Source organism: Drosophila novamexicana, unplaced genomic scaffold, assembly GCF_003285875.2.
Source record: "Drosophila novamexicana strain 15010-1031.04,08,12 unplaced genomic scaffold, DnovRS2.1 tig00000193-arrow-pilon, whole genome shotgun sequence".
NCBI classification, from domain to species: domain Eukaryota; kingdom Metazoa; phylum Arthropoda; class Insecta; order Diptera; family Drosophilidae; genus Drosophila; species Drosophila novamexicana.
The window spans coordinates 9,662,108-9,673,073 of record NW_020824787.1 but is presented as its reverse complement, the minus strand read 5'-3'; the positions used below and the strand labels follow the sequence as shown (position 1 = coordinate 9,673,073).

General features: G+C 45.4%; 1 protein-coding gene across 1 annotated transcript; it reads right to left on the bottom strand.

The window, feature by feature from the left end:
- Nucleotides 1-2,064: 2,064 nt before the first annotated feature.
- LOC115758971 (homeotic protein spalt-major) lies at nucleotides 2,065-10,125 on the bottom strand. Its single transcript, XM_030699774.1, has 7 exons — nucleotides 9,862-10,125; nucleotides 6,596-9,470; nucleotides 5,962-6,119; nucleotides 3,706-3,928; nucleotides 3,402-3,634; nucleotides 3,119-3,316; nucleotides 2,065-2,831 (listed from the first exon to the last, which is right to left on the bottom strand). Exons 2-7 carry the CDS (start codon nucleotides 9,318-9,320, stop codon nucleotides 2,442-2,444), a joined length of 3,927 nt encoding a protein of 1,308 aa, XP_030555634.1. The 5' UTR covers nucleotides 9,321-9,470; nucleotides 9,862-10,125; the 3' UTR covers nucleotides 2,065-2,441.
- Between the last annotated feature and the right edge of the window lie 841 nt (nucleotides 10,126-10,966).

The window sequence follows — 10,966 nt, the reverse complement described above, 5'->3', positions numbered from 1 at the left end:
TTCCCGGTGCAACAATTAGCACGGAATTTGTGGGTGCCATTAAACGCGCTACACGATGGCCGCATGTTGCGTTTGCTCCCATTTCCATTTTTATTTTCATTTCAATGGCCATTGCCAAAGGTGGGCGATAAAACCACAGAGTCTATGGATCCCCAGTTTGGTGCTAACGGTTCCAAGTACTCCAAATAGTTGCTGTTAGCGCCGGCTACATACACACACACACACACTCAATTATGAACACTTCAAAGTTGCCTCCGACACTAGACGCTTTCCGTCAAACGCAGTGTATAAGTTTTCCCGACATTTGAATATTTATTTATGTCGCATTTGCAACAGTCGTTTCTCATAATTTCGCATATGCAGACAAAATTTAATTACTCGTTGAGATCAAACAAATTGCACGCAACATAAATATGAATTGTACATAGAGCAAATCGTCGGGCCACTTGGGGATTTAGTTGATGAAACTGGGGTAAACGAACAAAATGAGATTATGAAATCGCCATAAGTATCTACGCAAAATTTTGATCTTGAAATCCCGGCCGGGCTGTGCTCCAGACATGTCACAATTTCCCATTCCTCATTTTAATGTACAAGGCATTTCGAGCCACCTCCTTGCCAGTTCTGTTCGTCATTTTGCTGCCACTTAATAGCTCGCATTTGGCACATTTTAGTCTAGGGGACTGATAATAGTTCTGCGCCCTGTCGACATCGCATTTGCCACCAGCCTCGACCCCTGCCTTGCCAATTGTTACTTCGCCTGACAGTCTGCAGTGTCTGGTATCAGTGTCCGTGCAGTAACCGCATATGAAATATGTGCGTCCATGAAATGACATAAATTTCTTTGGAAAATCGCAACATTGTGGAAAATGGGAAATTGCAAAGTACATGAAAAATACTAGAGTACGGCTGGTACGACTGAAAATGGCAGAGAGGTGTTTATAATAGTGGAAATGGTCTTTAAGGTGCCAGGAAACTAAAAACAGAATTGTGCGAGACTACTTTCTCTATAACACAAATAAAGTAACCTATTATTTTTGAAGAGCGCGCATAGCTCATGGTGTCATATAATACTCTTAATTTGGCGCACGAAAATAAATTTACAATTACATTTTAAGCATGCAAAATCTACAGAAATATTAGAATTTTTAGGAAACATATATGATATTTATAAACCCATGCTTACTTTATTTTACGATATTTATGCCTTATGCCCAGTTGTCATATTCAGAAAACAATTGTATTTCGTAGAGACATTAACTTGTTGCGGCCTAGCAATTATAATTTGTTTCACTGGCAGACAAAAGCGTTGCCAAAATGACAACAGCCTAATTAACAATAAACGAAACACATTTATTATAAATGAAAAAATAATTCAAAAATGATTTTCATCAAGTTTAAGAAACGCATAAATAATTAAAATAGACGACAAACCAAAGAGAATTGAAACTCAGCAAGATAATTGACTATAACAGATAGAAATCTCAAATAGAAATTTAACACAAATTTAAAAAAAACTCCCAAAAAATGAAAACAAAAATGAAGGTTTTATAATTGTTTTATACTAAACAAGAGTGCTCTAGTTGGGAGTGTCCGACTAAAGGATACCCTGAATCTTCTACCAACGGAAGCAGTTGGCTGTAATTCTATAATTCTATAATCTTCATGTCAAATTTTATGACTTTAAAGACCTAAGACATTTGCTCAAAAACCATGATTTCGATATCGATTTTCATCGATTGCCTGGAGACGGGGCATCGATTATCGAAAACAAACTTCTAGTAGGAAGTACGTTCACAATTTTAAGTCCTTAGCTCTAAAAGGTTCAGAGATCCTAGCTCTTTTACATACGGACACACGGACAGATGAACGGACGGGCGGTCGCACGGACAGACGGTCATTGATGCTGAAAGAGAATATATATATTAAGGGGTCGACAATACAAAAAACAACAATTTTCAATATTTTCCTATACAAAAATAACTGCCATTTCGCATCATTATCCTCTCCAATCGCTGAAATATAAACGTCACTCGAGGTTTGCAATTTGCTCGCACGGTTTTATTTTTGATCATTCGATTTTCGATTTCGCTTTTATATGCAACTACCACAGTTTACATTACGTGTATCTACTTTTGTTTTTGTATTTGTATTGTTAAGTGTTATGTGTAGCCATAAAATTAGTTAATTGTGTGTGTGTGTGCCGCCAGGTTCGGTCTTCTTTGTTTTTGCTCACGTTTTGCAATTTATACAACTTATTGCTATACTTAATGCATTTAAATGCCTCAAAATCGCCATTAATTACTCATACTATAGTATATAGACACAGAGGATATATCGTATATGTGTGCTAGATCAAGCTTAGCGTAGTGTTATGCTCAAGATATGTACTCCACAAAAACCATGTGTATTCCAATAGACTGTAAGGCGATCTTTTACAGCTATTTCTCAACGCCTTGGAATTCCGACTCCTCGGCTCCTGCCTCAGGTTCGGCGTCTACATCCACGCCTCCATTATCTTCCTGCTCCTTCTCGCTCTGATTGCCAATGCTCTCATTTTGATTGTTTTCCATCTTGATACTGCTCAGTGGATGCCAGATGGTATTACTTAAAGCTCCGTCATCCTCGCGAGATGCAGGGCTCTGCGCCGGCTCCGACGTTGGTGACTTGCTGTTACTTCGCTCCACTCCATGGGCATACTGGTGATGAAGACCAGCGCCACCTAAGAAGTTTGGAAAACTCAGCAGACCTGGCGGATATGGATACTTGGCTCCATTTGCAAAGTGCGGTGGAGGTATGTTGGTAAACGCGCCAGGGCTTAATTCACCGGGCTAATATGCATTTTGGAGATAAAGAACAATGTAAAAAGAAATTTTCTGTATTCAACCTTTAGGTGATGCCTATTAAGCCACAGAAACAAAAGCAAATTTCGAACAAATCCAGCATATGAATATTATAGGAACAAATATGAGATTTTATAGGTCTAGCTCAATAAATGAAAATCAATTTTGATAAAACAATAAAACGAATAGAGAAAAAAAAGCAGTCGAATACCAATTTTTACGCAGAAGTGCATTTTCTACAGCTTTAAAAGGTAATATGATAGTTGAGCACGTACCTTGGGTGGAATTCCGTTGAAGAAAGGTGGCAGATAGGGAAAAAAGAGTTCCGGTCGGCGCTGCATGAACTCCTGTTCAGCAGAAGGCGCTCCATGTGCAGCGCCCGGTGCAGGTCCAGGGCGCATCGGTAACTCTAGGGACATACGGCGGCCCCGACGCGATGTAGGATTTGTCCACATATGCGTGCCCATATGAACCTATAGTAAGCAAGCGGAGACGCACAGGAAAATGTAAGCGGATCAATATAAGCTCTGGCGACTGAAAACCGCATCAGAAATGCACCTTAAGGTTACCCTTAGTGGTAAAGGCCTTCTGACAGACATTGCACTGAAAGGGCTTATCCCCGGTATGAGTGCGCATGTGAATCTGCAGCGCTGAGCTAGAACTGAAATTGCGTCGGCAGACGTGGCAGAAGTGCTTGTTGTTAACCGGCGGATCGAGGCTAGAGCTAGGCGGGCCTGCCGACATAAGTGCTTGCTGAAAGTCCAGCGGACTAGCTGGAAAGCGATGAGCATCTGTGAAGGATCAGCGCCCAATATGAATGGAATATGGTGGTTGGGCTGGTATCACAGTAGAAAGAACTTACGCAACTGCATCTTCATCAGAGACTGCTCCGCATCGGCGGCTGTCTCGTGCTGATAGTTGGTAGCGGCCGTATTTGAAGCGTTATCGCCACCCTCGTCGACTAGCAGCCGATCGGACTCAGGCTCCTCTTTAATAGGTGCCGCCGATGGCGTGACTGGCTCCGCTGGCGCCATCTCCTGCGATTGCTTCGGCTTCTTTGCAAACAGATTTGGATTGAGAGTGAGCTGAAATATATATATATATATGTGTGTGTCTTAGTTGAGCGAAAACGAAAGACGGACTGCCATAAGGGGCGATAATTTCTCCGCATTTGCCAGTTAATGTAGCGTTCAAATCGCACTTCTCAAAGTTCGGCCTAGACGCGATTCCTAATTATCTTATTTTCGAGAAGCCACAAAACATAAAGTACAATTTTTCTATGCCATCGCGTATAATAATGCCAACTAATTATCTTGCGCAGACAAAACCGCCGGGTCTCATATTTTTATGGCAAAACAATTGTTTGTTCTGGTTTTCGTTCTGGTTGTTGTGACTGCCGGCTGGTGTGGCGGCTGACACAGTCCCTGGCTGCCCCACAGATGCCGACCGAGGCGCGACAAACAAAAGATTAAATAATTTTGCATAAAGCGTAACATAATTTATTTGCATTGAATGCATCGCACACACCGCCACCGATCCGGCACACAAACACCCCGCTGTCCGGATCCCCCCTAAGACTATACCACCGCCTATTCCCATTTCTTAAGAGATGGCACGCGAGGCGCGCACTCGCCGCGTTGACATTTATCTGGTAGAGCTCGGAATGGGGGGAAGCTGCGACTACTCTGGGACCAGACCAACTCGTAAATTTCGCATCATCATAATGCATTCTCGTAATTACTTACAATTTTTGAATCATTTAAAAATTTCAAGCCCAAAAATGATGCCGATGCCGATGCCCGCCAACTCTGTCTCGTGTCTGATGAAGATCATCAACAATGTGTTAAGCGAGCAAAACGGAACGGAGCACCCAGTATGGAGTGCAGTCTGTCTCCGCAAGACGACAAGACGAGGCAGCATAACAGGGCTGATTACTGGCTGAAAATGTTATGACATTTGGGCCAAAATATAGCAAGGCACATGGGCGGATCGAGGTTTAAAATCACGCCCAAGGGGCAAAAACTTTCATAATAGTACTACGGAGAATTATACTTAAATAGAAATAGGAAGTATTCGTAAAATTTCTTATCCGACTTTGTGCTGGACTTTGTTTTAGGCAATTGGAGCTTGAGAGGTCCAAAATGAATCTACAGTTAGAACTTTCCGCAGGGTCATATTATTGAATTTTAAATCCGCCACCGTTCACAGATATTCACTTACAATTTTGGAGTTACTCCAAGAATTTAAAATATAATGAACGATGTCATTAGTCATATAGACAATGCCGCATTGCGCGCAAGGCAGAACCACAACATGAAACTGCGGACGAACATTCTTAAATATTAATTCTCGCATTTGTGCTTAAGTTATGGGCAGCCACATGGCTGCTCAACAACGTAGACACATACTATATAGAACGTTGAGCGCAGACCAGACTTGCCGCTTCCCCTCGCTCGTGTTTCTGTAATAAACCATACTAGCTCAAAGACGAACGCACTTTAATAAATAATTGGCGTTGTTGTGTGGTGTAATCTCAGCGCTTTAAGACATGCACAAGGCCCTGGGCAATGCGAGCTAAACTCTCAACCTCAATGTTTCTTCTTCTTTAGATGCGACCGCCAAGCGGAACGCCGACAATTAAGGCAAACTATGCAACTTGGCCACAATTTCTTCATAATAATGCCAAAGTCGTGAACAAGAGCAAGATGAGCAATTAATAATAAGCTCATAATTTGTATGGACCTGCCTAAACGGGAGTCTACCCAGTTTCCTAGTTTCTGTCCATATTGGGTTGCCCACTCTTGAGCATTTCTGGCCATAACAATTTCATTAATGATGCCAAGACCAGGCTCTCTATATGTATGTATTGCGGTTCGGAGCGGCAACAAAGTTATTTGCACAGCTGGCATTAATTCTCATCATTAGATGTTGTTTAAGGAGCGCATTTCATTTCTAGGATATTTATTCGTTTTTGCAGCATTGCAAGAGAGCAGTTTAAATTTGTCAAAGTCTTGTCCTTATTGATGATAGGATATTTATATGTCTGACTAATTTCTAGCTGAATTATTATAAGTCCCATTTGAAAAGATTTATCAACAAATAACCGAAAAAAACTTACCTTTGCCCCATACGGTGATATAGTTTCGTTGGAGTGGGCTCGGGCGGAAGGAACCGTCATTTCTTTGGCATGTTCGTTCTGTAGATGAGTTTCCAGGGCAGCCTGGCTGGGCAGCATCTTGAAGCACAAATTGCACACATTTGGGGGCGGCTGCAGACCTAAAAATAGAGAGTCAAGGAAATAACAAATCAAGCACAAGGCAGTCATGATACGACATAACTTTCGACGCATGTTGGAAACGAGAGGAACCGAAATTCAATATAATAAATTTTCATCAGAATAAAACGTTGTGACATAATGACGCCACGATCATGAAACAAAGCGTAATTCATTGAGGGCTGCCTTCCGACGCCGATCACGATGTATTGGAATTGAAAATGCGCGAAAAGTTTATAAATAAATTTTGGAATTTGGCATAGGCAGACGTGGCATATATTGGGGAATGGGTGTGGATGGGGCTGTAAATGCTTTGTCTTGGTCCAATTGAGTTATGTCGCGCTAAGAACGCAGATTTATTGTGCCGCGGCCGCGTGAAGCTACTGCCTCACTGCCTCATGGCAAACATCTCGCGGGTCAAAGGTGACAGACAAAGAGGCTTTGTCATTTCGAAGCTTGACAGTCGCTGCGTACTTACCCATTAATCCGAGCGGTCCGAAGGGCAGCAGCGGAAACTTGGCATGCGTTTGCCCTAGCGCGTGCATCTCATCGCGCGCCGCCGCCATCAGCAACAGATTCGGAGGCATCGGCATGCCAAGCATCGGTAGGGCTCCAGTACCAACAGCTGTTGTACTGTTACCGACGCCAAAGAGCCTCGCCGCAGCCGCTGTTGCCGCCGACGACGAAGATGGCGATGAAAGGTCCATTGCAGGCATCTCGCCGCTGGTGCTTTCACGACCACCACCTTCTAAATCCGATCTGGAGCGGTCGTCATCGTGGCCAGTCCTTCTATCTCTGTCAAGAAGCGTGGCCGTGGCTGCACTTGAATTGTCACGCGAATCGTCAGTGCTGTCCATGGTCATGAACTCGTCGAAATCGCCTCCTTGCGAAGACTCCGAGCGCTGGCCAGAGTGGTCTGAAATAGTGGTTGAGAAGTCCAAAGTGTCTGAGGTGCCTAGCGACTTGTTTGAATTCTGATCCTCAATACCCAAGCGCTCAGCATCACCAAGCCCAATGCTCTGACTCTGACTCTGACCATGGCCTTGATTGCCGCTGCCGTCGTCCATGGTGTGGATGCGAATGTGCTGCTGCAGGATGATGCCGTTGGAGAACTTTTGGTGGCATACTGGGCACTTGAACTGACTGCGCATGGGTGGCTTTATCTTGTGTATGCTCATGTGCGCCTTCAGGTTGCCCTTAGTGGCGAATGCGCGTCCGCAGATCTTACAGCGAAAAGGTCGCTCGCCAGTGTGAGTGCGTATATGCATCTGCAGTGAGCTGCGGCAGGACATTACCTTCTGGCAGAAAATGCACTGATTCGGATCGGTCAGCTTGTTCTCGATGTTGTCAACCAGCTGCTGAAGCTTTGACGTCTCCGATGTTTTATCTATCTCAATGAGATCTTCCCACGACTTGTCAATGATGCGCTCCATCTGAGCCAACGAGTACTCGCCTGGCAGTGCCACAGTCCCATCGCGACTGGCCGAAGAGCGTCGCACCAGCTTGGCCATCTGTAGATGCTCGGGATGTTCGCGATCATCTCCGGGCGGACTACCCGCATTGCTCGTCTGACGTTTACGTACGCTGCCGTTTCGGCGATTCGCCGTCGTCGGCGGCGTTGTTGGCTTTGGACTGTCCTTCGTTTTATCCTTTTCCTGTTTCTCGGTGAAAACTACCGGCGGCTGGACAGATTCCGTTGCACTTTGATTTCTGCTCCGTTCGGGCAGGGACTTGGATGTCTGCGCGGGTTGCATGGGAGAGTGCGACATCTCTCTGGCCGGCTTGCTTAGATCCTCGGCCTGCTGTAGATGTCCCGACATTGCCAGCGACTGTGGCTCCTGCTGCTGCTGCTCCAATGGTGTGTGATCCCCGCTGGGTTGACCTACGGTAGGCGGCGGAGGCGGTGCCAGGGGCGCTGGCGTCACAAAGGGTAAACGAATAGGTGGCAGAGCGGCAAACTGCTCGGGCGTTGCCGGCGGTGGCCCCCCGTTGACCACAGGCGGCAGCAGCATTGGAGGAAAGATTTGCGTGTGGCGTTGATAGTGCACCTTTAAATTTCCCTTGGTGGTAAACTTGCTGCCACATACGTTGCAATGGAAGGGTCTCTCTCCGGTGTGGGATCGCAGGTGTATTTGCAGGGCCGAGTAGCTGCCGAAGATCTTGCCACAATACTTGCAACGATGCTTGAAGATCTCACCACGACTCTGTGCTTCCTTGGAGGCATATTCCGAATATTCCTCCTGCATTTGGGCGGCGTGCAAGCTCTGCGACGCCGAGTCCAGCACCTCCTCTGTACGGCGTTGCAGCATCTCCAGGCAGTTGGGCTCATTGGGCGCCGGCGGTGGGTCGTGATTGGTGATGATACTGGATGCCAGACTAGAGCTGATGTCGCACATTATCGGTTTATATTCACTCTCCAGCTCGCGTTCGGCCTCAACCTCAATTTCACGCTCGCGTTCTATTTTGGTGAGGAGCACCTCTCGTTCCCTATTGCACTCATTGGATATTGCCTCTATTTCCATTGACATTTCCTGTTCATCAGTCTTTGAACTCTCCTCCAGCCTTTCATGATCAATCTCTGCTTCCTCGCCATTTAGTTTCGGCTGCTCTTTGGAAGGATTTAGCGGCGGCGGCGGCGGCTCCTCCTCGTCCTCCTCGTCTTCTTCGTCTTCAGGCTCAGCATAACTTTGACCCGGCCTACTCAGCGCAGCTACCACGCCACCCGCCCGCTTCAATTGACTCTGTAGGTGCTGGATGAGCTGCAGCTGCATCAGATGCTGCCGCTGTACATTGAAGATCGTCGATTGCACCATAGCCAGATCATTTGGATCAGTCGTTCCCGCCAGCGCAGTGGCTGCAAACTGTGCCACCGCCACTTTGGTATGTTGTAAAGCTTCAAGTGCCACGTGCCCGCTTGTAGGCAACCGGCTGCCGGAGATAACCGATAAATCCAGCGCCTCATTACTGTTCTCCGGCTGGTCAGCGCAGGGCAACGATGTCTCCGATTCTAGCTGTAACGCCGCCTCCGGCTCCGGCATTTCGTCAGCTGCGCTGCCGTTGTTATTGCTGTCCGCATTCAGCTCCTTGGCTAGCAGACTGCTGTCGCCTGTAGTGTCTGCACCTACCGAGCTGCCACCATTAGAGGAGCCACTGCGCGTACCTGTGCTTCGGTAATTGATGCGGTTGCGAAATATTGAACACATTCTCCTCTAGAGCGGTCGGTGCCGATCGCTCCACTTCCTTCGGTTCACAATTTCTGTTGGTACTGATTCGAGATCTATCTTGGACACTGGACCTGGGTCCGGTTGTGGATATGGGTGTGATTGCAGCGTTGTTGCTGCTGTTCATGGGCGCTGTGGGTGAAACGAGAGAGATTGAAATCAGAAAGTGGGATCATACAAATTTACGCACATATTCCTGACAAATTATTTTTGCTATAACCGGCGAGATGCCGATGCCGTCACGTAAGGAGGCTCCGACCCGGTCAGACTATGATAAATTTTTGAATATATGAATAGCGTCGTGTCGCAACTTTGGGTGATGAATAAATGTACGCATTGCATATTATTAGGGGCGTATAACTTAATTTTAGCCTACCTAACCAACCGGGCAATACATATCTATATCAGAACAATGTTTTTGGACTTTCCGTGTCTTGTGTTTGTGAATTATTGAACTGGCCGAAGCTCGATGCGTTTGCGTTTTGCATGAGCCATTGGCTTGGTTAATTTATTGATATATTACTTGGAATCACTCAGCATAACTTTGTTTTGGTCCCATTCGATTTATTCCGGCTATATCTAATTTACTTGCTGCCAGCTCACCCACACGCCTAGTCCGTCCTATAGGAATATATAATCCCAGATTGCGATATGGGTCTCTTATGATACGGAAATGCTAAAAGCCTTATGTCAGATTCAAATGTGCTTCGTAGGTAAATATCGGTCAAACTGGTGGGTAATCGATCTCCTTGAGCGCTGACGACATTGTCAAATACCTGTAAGCTATTACAGAACAGTTTTGGATTGTGTCGAATTGTAAATTCAAAGTTTACTTTGTCTTACTCGGATACATACGATTTTCAAATTATGCGATATATATTTAATAGGGAACATCTTACAAATGGCAAATTCAGCTGGGCTCGCAATGAAGAAGATTAAGATGCAAGTTTACCAATTTTGGCAGCAAATCGATTTCCCCATAATTCTGTATAATTTGTATGTTACATTTTCAACAATCTTGCCATGCTCTAGCATATTTTTAGTCCCACAGTAAATTGGAAAAAATATTTCACAATAATCGATGCGCACATGAGCGTGGAGTTGGTATACCGTTCGCATTACGGGCGATTGCTTTATGATTATTTCCCGGCAATTAAGTGAATTTATTGGCAAAGGTAAACACAAGGTGTGCCCAGATGCATGCCCTGACCCCACGCCCCGATAAAAGCCATAATCAGATTGTTGGCTATCCACATTTCGTACTCAAATCTATACATACATATTTATATCGATTGGGCGCTCTCGAAATCGTCGACGCGAACACATCGTATAGTATTTCTATCAATGCCGACGAAGGCAATGGGCTCATCCGAAATCAATTTGTTTAATGCAGCAACAGCCTCCGCAGCGACGCACTTTTCCCACACAGGAATTGAAGGGGGGTTGGATATACATAGTAAATACTGTGTCTGCTGGATAGTTGGGCGGCACCTACGTGTGGCAAGGCTTGAATTGGGCGAAAGTCGAAAGTGTTGACCGAAGTCAAAGTAGTCAGAAACCCTTGAATGGCCAGCCACAACTTATTCCACTTGAGCTGATTTCTTGAGCGATTTACGCACAGCCAAAAA

Coding starts and splice junctions, on each gene's coding strand:
- LOC115758971 (XM_030699774.1), bottom strand. CDS start 9,320: ATGTGTTCAATATTTCGCAACCGCATCAATTACCGAAGCACAGGTACG. Junction 3,929..5,961: donor TATCACCGTATGGGGCAAAG/GTAAGTTTTTTT, acceptor TATATATTTCAG/CTCACTCTCAATCCAAATCT. Junction 3,635..3,705: donor TCTGATGAAGATGCAGTTGC/GTAAGTTCTTTC, acceptor GATCCTTCACAG/ATGCTCATCGCTTTCCAGCT.